At 34.2% G+C, this 20,672-nt stretch overlaps 2 protein-coding genes across 2 annotated transcripts in view; both read right to left on the bottom strand.

Moving 5' to 3' along the window:
• Positions 1–234: 234 nt before the first annotated feature.
• LOC117107484 lies at positions 235–15,295 on the bottom strand. The gene is made up of 4 exons (XM_033249183.1): positions 15,088–15,295; positions 9,966–10,226; positions 5,603–6,402; positions 235–789 (listed from the first exon to the last, which is right to left on the bottom strand). The coding sequence occupies exons 2-4, from the start codon at positions 10,204–10,206 to the stop codon at positions 235–237; spliced, it is 1,596 nt and encodes a 531-aa protein (XP_033105074.1). The 5' UTR covers positions 10,207–10,226; positions 15,088–15,295.
• Positions 15,296–16,864: 1,569 nt separating this feature from the next.
• LOC117107478 (E3 ubiquitin-protein ligase RNF213-like) overlaps positions 16,865–20,672 on the bottom strand; it is a 57,078-nt gene continuing 53,270 nt past the window's right edge. The window contains exons 78-80 of the mRNA XM_033249179.1: positions 20,438–20,527; positions 20,137–20,318; positions 16,865–18,812 (exon numbers count right to left, since the gene is read on the bottom strand). Coding sequence (XP_033105070.1) covers positions 18,656–18,812; positions 20,137–20,318; positions 20,438–20,527 — 429 coding nt within the window. The 3' untranslated portion in view covers positions 16,865–18,655. The remainder of the gene's footprint in view (positions 18,813–20,136; positions 20,319–20,437; positions 20,528–20,672) is intronic.

Raw genomic sequence — 20,672 nt, 5'->3', positions numbered from 1 at the left:
TGAGAAGATCTTGTTTCTCTGTGAGCAGTGTTGTGTTGTCAATGGCAAGCAGTTGATCAGAGTGACTCACACTGGGGCCCCAGACCGCATTCATACTTTGGTAGAAGCCTCTATGTCATTAGTGTCAGCAAGAACTTGAAGCTCTGCAGCTTTGGCCATCCACCATTCATTCTTCAGTTTTCTGCATCGATTTTGTAGGAGTTTACTGTGAGTTTTGAATTTAGCCTTATTAGATCAGGTGTTCCTGTTGAGCATGTTGGTTCTGGCTTGATTCCTGTCATCCAGCACTTGGACAAGTTCCGCACTGTTCTCATCAAACCAGTCCTCCTGTTTTTTGGTTGCAATGCCAAGGTGTTCTTCAGATGCATTGCACACCACCTCTTTGAATGCCTGCCATTTGTTCTCCGCATCACCTGGTGGTATGGTATCAAGCCTTTCAGTGAGCGTCTTCTCTAGATTTTCTTGCACTTGTCTGTCTTTAATTCTGCTGATATTAAGTTTGTAGTTTGATTTTTTGCCTCTCATCATCTTTCTCCTTACTTTAAATTTAGTGATTGGTCTGATCATGATGTGGTCAGTGCTGCAGTTGGCTCCTCTCATTGCTCTAGTGTCTAAGATGTCAACCAGATCACGCTGACGGATGATGATGTAATCAATAAGGCGCCAGTGTTTGCTTCTCGGGTGCATCCATGAGTTTTTATGTGCTGGTTTGTGGTTAAAGAATGTATTAGTGATGGCAAGTTGGTGTTCTGTGCAGAGTGTAAGAAGAAATTCACCACTGGAGTTCAGCTATTACAGTATTACTTAAAACTTACTAAATTTTAAAAATTGAAAAGGAAAAAAGGCAAAAAGATTATCTGTTAAACTTTGATTCAATATTTTGTCTAAAAGAGTGTTATTAAAGTGTTAAATTATATCGTTTAAATGATTTATAAAAGACTGTATAGAAAGTTCATTAAATATCTCTTAAATTTCATTTGGAAGGCTGTTCCATGCTTTAGTTGCACGATATAAAACTGTCCGTCTGCCTACAGTAGTACCCGATTCCATTTTTGTTCAATCAAGTTGTTATTAGACTTGTTCCCAGTACATTGAGTGTGATTATCGTTATTAAATATAAATGTATTACATAAATAAGATGGGGCCATTTCTTTTAGACATTTAAAAGTTATTAATAGAATGCATTAAAAAAAATGTTTACACTTACACTTCAAGAGTAAGCTTGTGGCTCATTTCTAAAAATAAGTCAAAGCTGAATAATATAAAAATTGTAATATTTAATATAACTTACTGCGGTTGCTGAGTAGAGTTTTTGTTCACATCAGCTTTCCTGTATATATCATCACCTCTCCTTTCATCATTGAAATTCTAAATCAAACATTTGAAGTTTGCATAATTAAAGTTAATTTTTATATTAAAAATATATTAATTATTGTAGGTCAATACCATATAGTTACACCTATCATTGAGGTTGCTAATTAGAAAAATTCGAATTACTGTGTGTAAAAAGCTACATTCTATCGCTTTCTTTGACTGATCTTTACATTACTCTTTTAATGAACTCATATTTTAAAAACCTGTGTATTCAATAACAATAACAATAATAAGAATAATAATAATAATTAGATTTAAATTTGTTATCAACAAATTTTAGGTGATACGCAGGATCCATAGATTTCCACAGCGAGAAAATTTTGAAATGCCCAAAATGGCCTGAAATGTGCTTTAAATTGGTAAAAAAATAATCTTGAGAATTTTAGAAATTAACACACATGTATGCCTACGTCAGGAAGTGCGTGCAGGAGTTAATGGCACATTAACTTGACCCTTGATATGAAGTATACTCTCGTGTCTGTGTCCTAAATCAGTCTGTTGCCCCTGACGAGGGATTTATGATAAATTATAGAATTTCAAAATGATTTGAGGGAAGAAAATAAGGGGGGTGGGGAAAAAAAAACCATTAATTTTGACAATGATGACGTCATCAAATATGAAAATGGAGGGCACAATTATGAAAGAAAATTGTATCAGCTATAATATACTGAAACTTGGGAGACACTCATTCAAGAATATGTGAGATATGCTCAAATGAGTATAAAAATTATGATGTCATAGAAAAAAATTCAATTTTTTTTTATTCAGATGAAAATCATACCTACAACTCATGTGCTTTCAGAACATGTAATAAAAATTGGGGGTCACTGTGCAAACTAAACTCATTACAGACAGGCATGATTTTTGGCATATTTTCACTGTATGTCAACACAAACGCGTGCAAAGATTTGTATGGTTAATGCACGTGTACAGCATTGTTATCAGTGGCATAACAGCTATGAGCTCTCACTTTCTAAAGCCAGGGACTCCTGAGCCTCAAGAGAGGGGCCTTAGATAATTCAAATATTTTTTATTTACATACAAATAACCAAGGCCCTTTTCCAAGCCAAAATCTGACGAGTGATTGGGACATTTTGATTTTAATTGATTCGTTTTGTTTGATATTTATTGTAACATGTATATAAGTGATATTTTAGTTAAAATTAAGTATGCTATCTTGGGGTCAAATCACGATACATGAACTTAGAATTTGAATGTGTAAAAAAGGCATTAAAATACGTCATGGAGTGTCCCTCAAAACCCCATTGGGGCCCTTCGCAGCCAGCGGCCTAAAAAAGATTCCCTGCCCTGGGGCCTCCAGCCCCTACTTTATGCTTCTCATTGTTATTGCATACTGTAAAACAACTGAAAAAATGTTTATTTGTGAATACAGCATCAGAAAACAAACAAAAAAAAGTAAAAAAAACAAGTAACTTATAGTTTTATATCTATGTGCTGTGCATGTAAAAACAGCACAACAAAATTTGAAATGCTCAAAATGGCACATACTATAATTTTTTTCAAAAAGTGTTTTTGAGCATTTTGAGAAATTTTAACGTACACGTACACACACATCATGATGCTCACAGACATGACGACAACGATGATATGAAGTATACTTGTTACAACTTTCATTGAAAAATGCCTGTTGGTTAGGAATTTATGATCAATCATAAAACTTTAAAAATGGCACACAGAAAAAGTCATCTGCAATATAAATGTAAATCTATATGATGGTCAAGTAACAAGGATAGAGCCTGTGTTGTTTTTCAGAAAAGCTGCGAACAACAACAGGGGAGAAAGAATAATAAAGAAGAAATAAGTAAAGAAGAAAACAATATGTGATTGCTAGAGTAGCATATCACCTAATAATTTGAATATTGTATTTATACTGTATTTACATAAAATTTGAATTGAGTGGATGAAAACAAAGCACTATTTGAAAAGTTTACATTCAAAAAGTATGGTATGTAAATAATATAAAAAAGAAATGTTCTCACTGTAGTTTCTGTCTCTTATACACACCTAGATGTGTATAAGACTGTTGTGCGCTTGCGAGATAATAAATATAGACAGGCCAGAGACTCGACTTAATATTTAGGCCAGCATATGTAACACCAATTTACCTTAGCATTTTACGTAGGTTTATGATTATTGTCCATGTACCTTCGAGGCTATGATCTGTAGAGACTGATAAAATGTTGATGCATCTTTTTAGCTGGCCTAGTGTGATCGCGAAAAGCGCTCAACAGAATAACGGAGGCCTAGCGTGGCCTACGCTATATGGGGTCTCTTCTCTCATCTTCATTAATTCTTAAACCAGTTAAACTACGGTCGAATTTTAGTTAAATTACCTTTATATTTTAAATAATAATATTAGAATCTGACATTTTTTTCTACTTTGTCAAATTTACTGTATAATCGGAGCACATACCTTTTTTGAGATAACGTTTTCAAAGGCTGTTGAAATAGTTCGATTTTTCCATTTTTGAGACAGGCGCAAAAAATCGGCACAAAATAGCAACCGACCATACTTAGGGCCATTTAATCAAAAAACTACATTAAAGCATGACCCAGAAAAAATAGACACATACAGTACAACTCCATAAGGTGCGATCGCCAAATTATCCCAGACGGCAAAAACGCGTCCAGGTCAACACCCTATCCACGAACGCGTTTGAGAAATTAACCATTCTAATTATCCTGCTATATTCATTTGCTACACGCTTGAATTACGGCTTGCGTCTGGACAACGGCGAATCGTTTGAACGATTTTCTATTGTTTACTACTGTAGTAACAGCCCGGTCAACTGGCCCACTTGAGTGCGTAAAAATACTGGCGTTTCAAATAAATGGTGTTATGCAGATCCTATTCTTTCTTATACATACATGTGGCTCACTGACTGCAGCGATCTCGAGCCTTGGGTGGAAAGAGCGGGGTCCAGAACCATGTGTGTAAACAAGTAGAGTACTGGGCGATACGGAGTATAACATTTTTTTTTTGACAATTACTTATTTTTAGTTGTTTTTCTTTCTCTCTTTTATACATTGAACGCACCAAAATTGTGTGTGCCGCTGAAACAAAAGTGTATGTTCAGTTGAATAAATAAATAAATAAATTACAGTAATATTGCAAGTTGTCAGTAAAGCTTTTACTGGGTAGGCAATGGTTTAGCCTTACATGTTTTTATGGAAAAAAAAAGTGTTTTGCACGAAAAATTCACGGAAATTCAATTAATGAACGTTGTTTTATAAAATGCAAATATAATTTAGCTTAAGTAGTATAATGCAAAATTTCATCTATTTGATCATGGACAACGTTTTCGAAGGCATGGGTCTTAGCACGTGATCCCTTTCAATGGCAAGAAGAGCAGTTGCTGTACTGGATGTTACCACAGCTTCACTATGGTGATCGCGCTTCTTAAAACTAATGGTGGCCTGCGACTCACGCTGCGACTACATTGGAAGTAACTAAAAAAAATCGGATTCTTTAACGTTATATTTGTTCATCGATTCGTAAAATCACTGATATTACGATAGTCTCACAGTACTAGGCCTACAGAACGATGTCCCAGTACCCAACCGACTATTTTTTAGCACCGACCAGGGACTTACGTCAGTTCTTGCACACACAGGCGGCATACAAAGAGACGTTTGTTAGCAGGTAAACAAGTCTGTACTTGGGTATAGGGCCGCACAGTCAGTCGTATTATGATTCATTTTAGAGAGTTGTCTGGACGCATTTTGCGGTGATCCAATTGGCCAGTTAAAGGAGAGGAGCATAGGCCAAAACGGAATATAAGCGTCCAAACGATGTGCTATTCAAACAGTGTTTTCAGACGCGTTTTGGTAGAACAATAGAAAACGCGTCTGAACACTGATTTGTCGTTTGGAATAATTTGGCGATCGCGTCCAAGATTTTGAGGTTTTGTGAAAATTAAACATTTTATGTCACTACTTTAAAGTTATGGCCCTCCAAAAATGCTCCAAAATCAGTCTGGAAAAAGGACCCACTTTCGCATTCGGGCCTCCTTTTTCACCATCTTTAAAGGGCCATAACTTTTGAACGGTGTATTGGATTATAATAATTTGAACTGGAAAATGATCAGTGCAGTGAGTTCTGTAGATCTAATGTTTACAAAATTCAAAAAAATTAAATTGAATTTTCTCATTGGGATACCTATTGAAACATTAACTGACAATAAAATAAAAGACAATGATTTCTTACTATATCTACTGATGAACCTTCAGGATCCTGCACTTCTGGAGAATGTTCATCACTGTTTGTATTTGCAAGGGGATGATCATCTGTAACAGTTCCTCTTGATCTGAGTTGATATCCAACACCAGGTCCAGACATGGGCATATTAGTATTGCCAAAAACAGGTTTTGCTTTTGTCTCTGTTGGTGGTGTAGGTATGTTTTCAGAAGATGTGTGTCTAGATGTTGCAGAATTTTCTCTAAACTCACTTCGTTGCGCATCACTGCCAGATTTTGCAGAATCTCCACTTCCACCATTGCCAGTGTATGGCTGTTTGGTACGGTTAAGTGACTCTTTCTGATGGACCATTGTCAGTGATGCACCAGAGTCTCCACCTCCTTCATATCCACTTTTTAGATGCAAAGTATTGATAATATCCAATTCTCTTTTGAGTATGATCGTTGCTTCTGTACATACTTGTACTTCCTTTTCCTTGCCATATTTGTCCATGTACTCAGGACTGTCATATTGTATAGTGTCATCGTCTTTGTCCACTTCTCTATTTTTCTCGGAAACTGATTGCCCTGCAACATTGTTCTTTTTAGACTCTTCACTAATTGACGATGAAATACTTCTTCCATTTGCTCCTACATTTACATTTATCATTGAGTTACGAAGTACTGTTTGTTGGTCACCAGAAGTTCCTTGTCCGGGTTGTGTAGCTGAAGATGAATTGTGTCCCCCTTGGGGCTGTGATGATAATTTTTCTTTGTTTAAAGCAGCAACATCTGCTTCAGGAGGCTTTTTAATCTGTGACACTGGTCCTTCTGCATGAAAGAAAGGGTAATTTATTACAGTATAACACCTGTAGACCAACAACTTTGTAAAACTATAAAACAAACTCAAAATAAAGTCAATGCATGAGGAAATGAGAATTCAAAAACTAGATATTAAATTAGGAATAATAAGGAATCTATATTTCTATTTAACTTAAAAAATTATTCTCAAAGATTAAAAGTGTGACATTATATAAACTCATTAAGAGTCTTGTACCTTAAAACCTCAAATAGAAGTCCTAGGTTTCTATTTTTTGCGACTTTTGGATGGGCTTCTTTTCAAGATAATAAAGTAAATAAGTTGGGGGGGGGGGATGGTGGGGCTTCTTTTTAAACCGTATGCTATAAATTATGTTAATAACTACTATAAAACAATAAATAGGGCCACTGTACCATCAGTCTGTATCATGAAGTGTATTTAATAACGTATTTAGCATAAATCATGTAAACCAAAAATTTATTTTGATTGTTTGAAATTCATGTTCAGTGTCAGCTTCTTTTCCAAGTTACTTTTGCAAACTAAAGAAATTTGAGATGGGCTTCTTTTCAACAATAAGCCAACTTGTGCTTATATTCGAGGTTTTACGGTAGACAGGTAGGTTTTATAATTTCCATACACAAGTTAGAACAATGTCTTGTCACTTGTGCTAGATAATTGATACTAAACAATAATCCAGAGGTGACGGAACTAGGGGGTGCTGTGTTATATGGAGAGTAATGTGTGATGGAAATGGTCTGCAGTCAGTTGGTTGTTACCATGCGCCAGTGATGTTGGAGTCACAGTACAGCAAGATGAAACTATTATATAGGCCTAATGCATGAATAAAGATCGGGGTTTGTCGGGTAGTGAAATGATTATTGTACATTTTAAGTGCTCCCTGCATTTATAGTGTAAGCTAAATTACGGTGATTAATTTAATTAGCGAAGATATGGAGACAATTATTTCGAAGTTCCCTCTTTCCAAGAGGAAATGCAAATGCTTTGTGAAAATGAGTACGCCGCGGTACTCATTTTCACAAAGAAACACACACAACTGGTTAGCTAACAATATGCCAATGTAATTACACCTGGGAAGGCAGGTGCAATCACGTTCTGTTGCCTAGCAAACGTCTGTACTGTATGGGGGGGGGGGCTACTGATGTACTGCCTAGGGGGACGATGAGGCATAACAATAACACAAGGCCTAGGCCCAGGCCTAACTAGGCAGTGCAATTATATGTGATAGAAAGTACACTTTCGAAAGAAATAAATTAAAATCAGAAAAAAACAAATAACTAAGAGTAATTCAGTTGCAGAGGTACCTTGTTGCTGCGAAGCAGCCAATTCATATTCTTGACAGCAATTTGACCTCTGAAAGGTCATTGTTTGTCAAAAAACCTGCGCCTAAGACAACTGAAAATCGGAGTTTCCTTCTTTCGTTCTGCCTGGTAAAATCAATTACTTTAGGCGACGTTTGTAGACTAATTTACTCGTACCAACGTCCGCATGTCGCGACTCTGGAGTACTATTCAGTGTTTTTACTATATTTCTAGGTTTCCTATTTCTACGTTTAATCGGCTCATGTCTCAGCCACAATATTTTGAGGCCAATATTATTTACGAACCCAGTTAAACTTATTTACTAGCCTATTTCAACGTGCTAATTATTACATTTAGGCGACGCTTGTTGTAGACTGGCATACTGTTTTCGGAAATAAATACCATTTCATACACATGCGCAGATCGATTCGCTAGCAGCGAGTCATCGCCAGCAGCAGCGAGTCGCCAGCAGCGAGATGTCACTGCAGCAAAACACTATTGTACACGGTACCTGACGGTACCAACGCTGTTCTAATATAGACAATGGGTCGTGTCTTATATTATTTGTTATATTTTTATTATTCATTATTTTCACTTGACTCGCATATATAATTTTGTTCGAAGAAGATTTTATGCAGTTTTACTTCGCAGCACTTCACTTGCAATTTCTAGTTTAAGTATTATAAAATGCTAACAATGCGGCTCTTGTAGCCCTAGCTAGGCAAGGCATCCATATGCAAAGCAGTGGTGTTTGTTTATCCATGAAAAAAGCACACTGGGAAAGTTTGCCTTACCAGGAAAAGGTGACGTTATCTAGCTTATGACGTATGCATGCTAACTACATTGAATGAATGAAAATGGATATTTTCTATTATAACCAAAATATTAATAACTACAAGGTTCTAGGCGTAAATTCCCTTAAAACGAATTAAGGGTTGCACAATCTCCTTGCCATACAAATTACAGCTCCCACTGACGTCTTAGTCGAGAAATACGGGTAGCTGAAGTTTTTCAAAGGTCAAATTTGCTCATTTTGGTGTTTCATTAAAAACATGCATATTAAGTATCTAAGAATAGGATTCAAATAATATTTTTCACATTCAAGTACCAAAAATACTGTAAAACGTGATTTTAGTTAGATACTCGAACCCGGAAGTATGAAAAACGAAGGCAAATCATCGTTTAAAATATTCACTAAATTACTGTTTTTTCAATCGTGTTCCGGGGTCAAACTCGTGTCAAGTTGGATATCGTTGGAAAGCTTAGAATGTCAGTTACAATTTTGATTGGTCAGTTCATCCTCACAAATTGTTTAACCAATCAAAACAGTCGTTTTGTTACTGTAAACAATTCGGAAGCGGCCTAGCAACAAACGGAAACACGCATGCTGATTGGTCTAATCCAGTCAGCTGACTATTTTTGGGGCGTGTCTAAGACCGCGTCGCTTGGGTTTTCGATGGAAGCGTCGGCAAGGTAGTAGTGCGCGTTACATGTTTTCATCGAAGTTCGAAGTTACTTGTTTACTGCTGTTTTATTCCTTACCATTTTAATGCTATATGAACATGTAATAATTATAAAACAATAACACTGTTCCTTTTACACAAGAAAAAGAAAGTTCGGTAGACAGGTACATGCAAAATGGGCTATACTGTATAACACAGACTTGATAAAGTTGACGACGAATAAAACGCGTTCTGTAATAATTTAACGCACTGGTTTCAAGGTCGCAGTGTTCGATTTCTGGTTGTTTACAGTAACAACGACCATCACATTTGAATCCGTAATATCACATGTATTATTGAATGTAAGTACATGAAACTTGGTACAGTTATAAAATACATTATGTAAAATGTTTCAGCGAAATTTCATTTCAATCGGTCAATGGTAACACCTCCGTTGTTAAGGAAGTATCGAACAGACAAAACAGATGTGAGTGAGCTACACGCTGAGCGCACTGCCAGCGACTGGGCGTTATAAACATCAGTTTTATCGCCGTTTCTTCAAAACAGTAACTGCTAACCTCGCGCTATATAAATCGGTATAACTTTAGAACTACAAATTCTTGCCACAGGGCATTTCGGGAACAGTGCGTCTAGTTTAGAGAATTCATAAATTTACAAAAAATTGTTACATTTAGAATTTTTTTGCCGAATATGATACAAGAGTACATGAATTCCATCAATCACAGTATCTATAAATAAATAAAAGGAAATACAATAAATACATACATTTTTAAAATGGCTTACATACAGTACCTGAAAATGCTGGATCATTGTGCTGACTACCAACACGTTGTCCACAGTGGTTGCAGAACTTAGATACTATTGGGATTTGCTTATTGCATCCTAGGCATTTAACCTCTTCTTTGTTTTCATCTTTACGAGCTCCTTGTGTCTTTAACTCTTGAAAACACTGGTCACAATATTTCTGCTTCTTATTTTTTGTCTTCCTCTGACAACCTTTTTTTATACAGTTATTTTTATTCCATGGAGCCATGTTGTATGGGCATTGATATACTAAAAAAAAAAAAAACATAGCATGTTTATGTTAAGTAATTTTCATTTCAGACCTGAAAAACACACTTTGATACTCCACAATCAGCATTAACATAACTGTTCTCAACAGCTACTTGAGGACACCCTTCCCACCCCACCCTCCAACATACTATTGTATGCACCCAATAAAGTATTAGAAGAAAAACAAATGTTAATGTTATCTTAGCTGATTAAAATTGATGATGGTTGCCTAATCAAGGTGTACAGTCATGGATTATAGCTATAATTCTTTCGTGTACTGTTTGGTGCTATTCTGTTAAGTAGAATATAATATTGAAAAGTATGAAAAACATAGCCTTGGTGAAGTTTACTGTAGAAGTCATTTCTACATATATATACTAACTGGAGATGAGAACAATTTCTGTTGAGGTGTCTCTTAGCTAGCTAGAAGACACATGAAATGTTAATACAGTAAAAAATCCATTTTACGACTTGCCTCTGATTGAATAACCCAATTCCCATGCACGGCATATTCAGCATCAACCCTCATTACTTTACCCATCAAATTATGTAACAGCCAGGCATATCGACTGTCTTTGATCATTCATTTCGCCTTGTAAAAAGGCATGCAAACATTGACAAAATACAATGGTACACAAATACTGTAGACACTTAATAATCTAGTTCACAAATTTTTCAATTTATGAATACCCTTTGATACCAATATAAAAAGGGATAAAAATTATTATCTGACATCAATACAACATTTAATTTTCAATTCTAAATATAAATCAATCTTTCAAGCACAAAATAAATAATGTTCTAAAAATATTACATCATCATAAAAACTTCATTTACAAATTATTAATTTACATTATATTTATGTAGACTTTAAACTAAAAATTTAATGACACATAAAACAACATGCAAATAAATGAGCATCATATTTTGTGTAGTAATTTTGTGTTTTACTTTTTAACTAATATTTAAGGATATAAAAAAACTTATAAAAAGCTTTATCATTAATATAATCTGTCAGAACAAAGTTGTCGTTTCTTTCTTTAACTATTGCATCTACACTTAACAAATTGTACACTGAAACTAAAACATGAAACTAAAACATTTTAATAACCGAGTGTTCATAACATTATAGAAACTTTGTAAAAAACTTTATATTTGTTCCTGTACTGTTCATTTTTGTTTTTTCATTGTTTATTGAGTAATAGTAGTCTATACACTAAAATCAAATGCAAGCAATTTTACTTGCTTCACTGCCTTTCTTTACCCAAATGCAGAGCAAAAAAACTTTTATTATGGTATTCTGAGGTGTCCTGCCTGTAACAAAACTGTCTCGTCTGTAACAATTTATTTTCGAAATACAGTATTATATTTTAGTAGGTTAAACACAAAATAAATGGGTTGATAAAACATCGTCTATAGTAGGAGGAAATTGAATACTAAGTTTTTCATAGCATGACTTTACAGTGTAAAGAAACCTCCTCAAATGTTACACAAAAATGTTATCAGATTAACTGTTCAAGAAATATTTAGCATTTTTAAATGTCCCATCTGTAATGCCAAATATACATTTTTAATATTCAATATCAATTGACTAAAAAATATCCATCACAAAAATGAATGAGTTTTTTTAACTAACTTTGATATCTACTTTCAGAATTAGCCAAAATTTATATCAATAATAGAACACAATTTGAGACACATGGTCAAAGCAATTTAGGCAACTACAGCACAAAGGAGGTCCTTCAACAAACAACGTGGAATAGGGAATGAGGACGATTGTTAGGGAGACGGTTTGTACATGGCACCCTAGGTCGGACTGTTCTATTTTTTTCGAAGGGGTGTTCCGTTTTGGGAACAATGGCAATTAGTCAGGTTATCCAGGTAAGTAAGTATCCATGAAATAGACTCTCACAGACCAAATACTGTGGAATGCTCCTTTACTGTATTATTAGGGAACACTTGTTAACAATTATAAGAAAAACATTCCTGTGGTATAATTATTACCTATGTAAATTAATAAATGCATAATTACTTGGAATTTAGTATACACAGGGGACTGTCTAGGACACATGGTACTGGTATATTTGACCAATGCTGTGTTTGTGGTTATTAATAAATTGGGGGTTTATTGAACTCACTAGCTTGCCAGTGTGGCTGCTAGAGCTCCACTTCTTTTGAACTCTTCCAGGTTGAAATTTAAAAAAAAAATAAAAAAATAAACAGATTATGGTTATGGGCTTTGAATTGAAATTTAAAAAAAAATAAAAAAATAAACAGATTATGGTTATGGGCTTTGAATTGTTAGTAAAAACTATCATGGCTGCAGTTAATAAATACTAACTGCTTCAGTTTATAATTTGTAAGACCAATTATGTACCATGCCATTCTCTAGGATCTTTACATGTCTGTCAGTTAACTTTACTGAACTGTACTCAAAATTTTCTCCATTTAAATATATTGGCTCAGTTGCCACATACAGTATTCTCCTAAATTATCTAAACAATCCCCCAAAGAGACGACACAAATCAAATGTGATGTTAATAATTATAGTGAGATTATACCATAAACAATTAGTAGATATTTAGTTCTGCATTCTCAATTTTTCGCACCCCCCAATTCCGGATTCTTAATTTTCGCAGACCCCCACCAACCCATCCTCGGATGAAACCAGCCTACACCTCTGAACCTGGGCGAAGAAGATGCACTGGGAAAATCTGGACTCTCTTACTCTATGATTCAAATTGCTCTTTATAAAAAATTTTCAATTAGTTAATTTGCAAATTTGTAATTATTAGTTAAAATTTCAGTATTTAAGTATTTTCACCCTGAGTCGCACCTCCTTACTTGAGGTTGCGCCGCCAACTTAGCAGTGCATGGTACGGGAGCTGTAAGCTTATCCTCGGTGGAAGCTATGTGAGCCCAGCAAACTGACACCGAGGTAATTTTTATGTACACAGTAGTTGCTATCTCAAATCGGGAAGGCCACCACCACCTTTGCGTTTGTACCTGTTCCAGGGAGGCTCACTCTTTAATTTCTATACGGGGTGGTGCCACATTTACAGGGTATATTTTCGAGGACTTGGTAGCACAAGTGTGGGAAATATGGGGGTAGTTGCAGCATTTATAGGGTACACTTGCGAGGTCTTTGTAGCACAAGTGTTGGAAATAACCGGGGTGAAATTGGTAGTTAAAATCCCTGCCCTATCCTGTCTCAAAGTGCCACGATTTTCCGCACGATGCTAGCTGGAACTGGGCGCTAAGCCGGTAAGCCCCTTGCTAAGCCAACCTTTGCTCCAGCCACGAGATGACGACCGGACGGAACACTTTTTGCTATCGGGAACCAGTCAATATTGTACCCTCTGTTGCACAAATGAGTGGCCTTTTTCCTGTCGTCTTTTAGAGCACAGTGCGATTTTGGTATATGGTAGTTCAAGTCCATAAGAATTTTCAGTAAAACAGGTAGCGCAAACCCCCGTTTGGTTGGTATGCAAGTGAGCTCCCCGGGCTGTTCATTTAATTAATTTTTGTTTTCTTGTGGCTTTCAGTAAAAGCACATTGAGACAGTTTTTTTTCTGTTGGAGGCGCTATATAAATATGACCTTTGACCAATTATTTCAGTATTCAGTATTACAGACCGGAGGGACTAAAAAATGCTGACACCACAAATATTTGGCAATGGTGGTACTAGGCTAAGTGGTGGACCCAGAAATTTGAAATAGAGGGGCCAAGGGAGAGAATTTCATAAATGGAGGATCTAAATCTCAATTGAAATCAAATAAATAAATATAATCATCTTTTCCATATATAAAAATACTTTAAAAGAGAATAAAGAAAATTAAGTTGCATGTTTTTATACCTTGTTTATAGCAAACCCTCTGCCAAAAATGGTGATTCTGAATAGACTAAACCTTTTGGCCAATTAGCAAACCATCCGCAAAAAAAAATTGAAATTTCATATAAAAATAAAATGTTGTATTTATTTTTATTACTGTATGCCCTCCGCTCCACAAAATTGCCAAAAATTAAGATCTTTTTTCATTCTGATCCTTTCGCCTTTATTATATAAATTTAAAGCATTTGTCAATCTGGCGCTAATGCACTTTCGTACTCCACCCTAACCTAACCTTAACAATAACACTGCAAGACTGGAGTTGAGGTTAAGTTAAGGTGAGGGTGGAGTAATAAAGCACCATCAATCTCATTATATACAAAGGTAATTTATTATTAAAATTATTTTTATTTTCTCCTCCACCTAGATGGTTTTGGCAAAATCATTTTGCTTAATAAGAAAACAATTTTGTTTCCCCGCCCTCCTCTGACAATCTTTAAAAAACAAGTTTGCGAAACAAGGTAAAAAGCCTCGTCTGACACTGGCTGATATCTCCCTGGCATTAATTAATTAGACATATTTTATCTATTATTCATATTTCTCTAAAATCTGGAATTTCCAGAATAAAGTCGTCTCATTCTGATTGGTTTATTTGAAATTCCACAGTGTAAGGATGTATAAAGAACTGTATCTCGAAAAGAAGCCAATGAGATGGGCTTTTTTTTTCAAGGCTACTTTTGCAAACAAGAGGGCTTCAATTAAAGATGGGGCTTCTTCACGAGATAAATAAGCCCATTGGCATTGGGCATCTTCGAGGTTATATTTATGCGGTACAATACAATACACCACATGATAAACCTTTTTTATTATAATACGCTTGGCTTTGTTTTGTATTGTCTCTAATGCACAACGATAAAATAAGCTACTACTAACCTAGGCAACAGGCAATATGCTCTTAGCACCCAACTTACTCTACCCAGTCAAGCTGGAGGCAAAACCACATGTGTTACCTATGTGCTTAATGTTTATTACCTGAAATTGACGATCACACCACGCTTGCCAAATCCTCCTCCGACCTCGCACTTCAGCCAGACAGAGGCTAGCTAGCTGGCCTTCAGTGTTTTGATACTTCTCTCATTTGATTTGAAAGATGACAACAAAAACGTTTTCTTATAAGCTTCCAACTTGATGAGATTAAGTGGGTTTTCGCTATCGAACTCGATTGAAATTTGCTAAAAGGAAACAGAATTTACTTCCTCTCAAGTAGGTAGTACGATGAAATTCTCCCATGATCTGGGTTTTACCCAAGTTGTGGGTTTTTCCACCTTATTAGCATATTGGAAATTCCCTAACCAAAACAAAATGGTATGATCTTTAATCGGGCTTACATTAAGCTAAATATAACTCATAGAGTTAATAATACTTTTTTATTTTTAAAAATCGTACTTTCGAGTAAATACAATATCGATAAATCAATTAACTCCTATGCATTTCAATGAAAACAGACATTTTGGTATGTATTAAAGAAAATGGTATCCCTAACAATAATGGACTGAACCACAACTTTAGACTTTACTGATAGCGTGTCTCATTTCCGTATTAACGACAAACAAAACAATTATTGTATATGTATTCCTAAATGTTATGAAAGGAAGGAGGTGGGGTAGCACGCAATTTTAAAAGACAGTAGCCACCAATATTTTATTCCCAATAATTGTACTTTATGACATTAAAAGATGATAATAGTAATACTGTATTCGTTCACATAGTGACAATAAAAATAATTAAAATAATATATTTTTACTAAAATTTGCAAACTTTAACTCCAAAATTTCCATTATTTTAATAATTTTAGGTATTTTTAACATATATTTAATTCGTGAAATTATTATTTGATTAGGCCCATAAACCTAGCATTTGAAATATTTCCAATAAATGATAGACCTAATAATAATAATAATAATAATAATAGTAATAATAATAGTAATAATAATAGTAATAGTAATAATAATAAGAATAATACATAGATTCCAACTGTCCCGCTTTCGGCGGGATTGTCCCGCTTTTGAGAGTCGTGTCCCGCTGTCTCGCCCAAACACCGAATTGTCCAGCTTTTCAACTTTTTATAAATAAAAAATAATCACGATAATACCAAGACTCTCGGAGAATACTCTGAACTATGGCCCTGTTAATAACAGTGATTAATAGCGATATGAACGAGATGTTTATCAGTTTAAATAATTTATGTGTTTGTTTACAATATCTGTCTCTTATACACATCTAGATGTGTATAAGAGACAGGTATAATGGCAGCTGATTCTACCACCTAAGTGGTCAGTTTCGGTGACAAATAAAATGCTGATACACTTCTATACTGGTGACAGCACCAGTCATCAATCATCTGATCAGAATCCCCTAATTAGGTTTGGTGACGGCATCTTGAATAGTGATGTCACCGAAACTGATACTTATCAGATAGGTAGAATAATCAGGTACGTAATGCAAGGTTGTGCAGCATTGGATTAAGTTTTCGAGGGCATTGGTTTGAAACCTGCCTATCTTTGCTTGCATCTTATTATTACTGTATTACCTTTTTTCATTAGGGATCATAATGTGCACATAAATAAAAATTTGAAAATACATAAGGTACTAACATTTGGTGTAAGAACCAATAAACTTTATAAATAAACAAAATAACTTAATAAATAAAAATAAAATAAATAAATAACTTCATAAATGCGTTGTAAAAGGAAATTGCTGTTACAGTAAGAAAACTGTTTACACAAACAATAGAAAATTGGAACAGTGCTTGTTATGGTATACTATTCTTTCTATTTTGCTTTATTCAATATTAGACAAATAATGATAAAATAGACTGTCTCCCGTAATTCATTTATTAATTATATCTAGCAATCTCTAATATTGTATTACTTAATCAATCTCTAATATTGTATTACTTAATAAAAATTTGAACTGGTGCGGTGATGACTTCTCGGAATCATCTTTAAAATCTTCATTTAAAGCATCAATATACAGTACAGTATTATATATTTTATGTCCAAATACGATGACATGCATATGCGATAAAATCTCGACTAAGGTTTTAGACATAAACCTGTAAAATAAGTTTGACATATATAGTCTGCATAAAAATATGCATAATTTGAATAGAGGTAATATTATACGAACTTGAGTAAATGTAACTTAAATAAAATGTAGAAAGACTTTAATAAAACATGAGTAAAGATCCAGAAAGACAAATCACAAATGTATATAAAACATATACAGTATAATATACTGGAAAATTAACCAGTAGTATAATTTAACTAAAATTAAGTCACTAAATTACTAAATACAGAATCTTACCATATTTTTATAATTGAACCGCCTTGATTATGGTCTTTTTTTCTGTGTACATTGTTTTATTTATAATTAACAGTTAAATTGCTTTTGTGATGTTTGCAAGTCATGCTTTTCCTAGATTAGTTGTGTAATTAATATGTTTCATTAAACTTTATTAACAAGTACAGTACATGTTTCGTGTCCACTTTGCCTTCATAAGGCATGACTTTTTGATTACGCCTACTTCAATTTAATCAAATGTGTTATTTATATATACAGCACTTGAAGAAAATAAAGATTGCTGTGTTAAAATTACTACAACTACTGCATAATTACTATTAAAAATGTATTTGGCATTTAAAAAATAATCAAATGTGTTATTTATATATACAGCACTTGAAGAAAATAAAGATTGCTGTGTTAAAATTAATACAAATACTGCATAATTACTATTAAAAATGTATTTGGCATTTAAAAAATAATCAACAAGTTCATTATTGTTGTACTGACATAAAAAGTCATTTTCAACGTAAGTAATAACTATAAGCGATTCATTTTCTCGTATTTACACTGATTAACAAATCATTACAAAATGTCAATTGTTAGAATATATATGTATTTTGCATTTTAAAAATAATCAACGAAAGTAAATAAAGCTCAGTTCAATATTGTTGTACTGACATAAAATCTAAGTAATTTTCAAGTCAATTATAATAACTATAAGCAATTCATTTTTTCGTATATACACTGATTAACATCAAAATTTAAAAATAATATCTAAAAAAAAATGTCAATTGTTAGATTATATATTTGATTACAATTATATGCATAGCCAAGAATGTTACTTGTAATCTGTAGAGAGCATTTATCAATTACAATCATTTTTTTGATTAGTAAATTCTTTTTTAATGTATATATGTTAATTTTCAATTTACTCTCAATAAAAACCTTTATCAGCCACTAAATCAACTAGGTGTTTTATGTGGCATGGCACCCTCTACCAGCTGTAATGATGAATTAATTTTCTTTTAAACCAATAACTAAGCCTAATAAAAATTGAAAAATACAGTATTGAAATTTGAAATACTGAATATGTTGGTCCAATCTAATTAGATCAAGATTTTTGCATCATTATCTCTTATGAAACTGTTGTCTGTTTACATCATCTGACAGTATATATCCAATGCATACATATATATTTTATTCAGTCAGATGAAATTGTTGTGCAAACTTGTTGTGAGTTGTCTTTGGTACAAGATTAGCCTTGCACAGACTGTCTGCAGTGAAACTGTGCAATGGCCTTCCAAGTTTCGACAGCTTGACTCAATAATAGCGTGCCTGGGAACTCACCCAGGCCAGGAATCTCACTATTTTCATATTTACTGGTATAATGTGCATCTAGTGTGTCCAATATCCTGTAAAGAAAGATGTTTTTTCTTTCAATCAACAAAAATAGTGTGACAAAAAAGAGAATACAGAATAATATAATTATAGCCTTTCTAAAAATTGAAACACAGTAAATGGCAAACAAGTCAAAAAGAATTTAACCTGGTAATGAAGATTAAAATTTAAAGTTGAATAATATACAATTCAGCAGTGATGTTGTAGTCTATTACCCCTTCTACACTGCCAAGAACAGAATAAACCTGTGTTAATTCCGGAGTGATCCTAGTTGAATTTCCCATTTATACCGTCAACGAACTCGGGTTCTAATACCGCCCTCAATTTTTGTTCGCTGACAAATTATTGTCAATTGAAGCAATGTAGCTGCATGTTGTTTTTAAATTATGCGAATAATTCAGATTTCAATATCAAGTCTATAACGGAGCATTGAGGGTTTAATTTGAATAGTGTCTATAGGCCTAGCCCATTGTTAGCAAAGTTTAGGCCTACCTGACCACAGCTGAGTTAGGCGCCAGGTAAGGCCTAATTCCGGAATCAAATTCGGTGCTGTTTACACTGGTGACTCCGGAATGCACCCAGATTGTCCTACGCAAAATGTGGCCCACACGTCCATCCTGGAATGTTTGGCAACCCAAGACGGACTTTTTGACGTTTACACTAACCACAACTTGGGATATTTTAACCCAGGTATTGGAAAATCCCGGGTTATGTCTGGAATTTTGCTTGCAGTGTAAAAGGGGTATTAGAGTGACATACACGGATATACTGACTACAGCATATTTACATTTAGCGATATAGCTACAAGAAAATATGTATTAGTCAGTTCATCCAGGTAAGTATTCATGAATCAATCTGCAAATCAAACATAAGTGATGCATCCAGTATTGATGGCACCTGGTCTGAACCTATCTTACAAACAGACTTTAGCTTTCCATATAAAAGTGCATAATTTTCTACAGGGACTTTCCCTTAGATATATCTTGACTTACTTTTCTGCCGGCTTTCTTTTTTTTTTTTTTGTTGCGTAAAAATAATAACAGTATCTTCATAATCTATGCTATTTGTTCGATTATCCTTGTTTCACGAACGTTTTCATGACAATTTTTAATTGAAATTTAATTTAATGAAATTTTACATTTTCTTTTGCTGTTAGTTTCAACAAAAATGTATAAACAATCTACAACATCTATGATAGGCAAGGAACAGACTGAAAGACTTCTGGCCCTCAAAGGATCTGGACCTCAAAGGAGTGGTTAAAACACTCCCTTAACAGTACCATTCGGTTGAGTCTAGGTAGCTGCAAAATTTAGTTTCAGTATTTTTTCAAATACTTACGGCCACTTAGTCCTGTCTTCATCTGTGTTGGTAGAATGGCGTCCAAGATTCAGTACAATATATTCATAAAGCTCTGCACACAGTAGATCCACTTTGATGAATCGTAATTTTGCAACAAGATCTTTCTTTTGCTCCTGGTCCAACTCCTTTCGATATTCTTCTTCAATTCCATCAAATGGATCCTGAAAACAGTAAAAACGAGGATGCTTTATTTTTACATGACTGGCAAAGGTATAAGTATAAAAATTCAGGTGTTATTTGTTGGATTTTTTACTAAATCTTTTATAAAGTATGAAATTACCCGTTCATCGTTGGCAAGTCGAAGAGCTTTCTCTACAGCAAGAACCTGCCAAAGTGCCAAAACATGCTTCAGACGACATTGCTGTGATGCCTGCAAGAAAAAGTTAGAAAATCACAATACTACTCTTAAAGTTATACAATTTTTATATGAAATAAAAATAATTACTCAAATGGAAAAAAAAAATTATGCTTCTCTATTGAAAACAACCTAGAGAGTTTGCTTCAAGTGTCATACA

The sequence above is a fragment of the Anneissia japonica genome, unplaced genomic scaffold, assembly GCF_011630105.1.
Source record: "Anneissia japonica isolate Jap-2015-1 unplaced genomic scaffold, ASM1163010v1 scaffold284800_len683186_cov164, whole genome shotgun sequence".
Taxonomy (NCBI): domain Eukaryota; kingdom Metazoa; phylum Echinodermata; class Crinoidea; order Comatulida; family Comatulidae; genus Anneissia; species Anneissia japonica.
The sequence above is the reverse complement of the archived record's forward strand: the minus strand, read 5'-3'. Positions and strand labels throughout refer to the sequence as shown.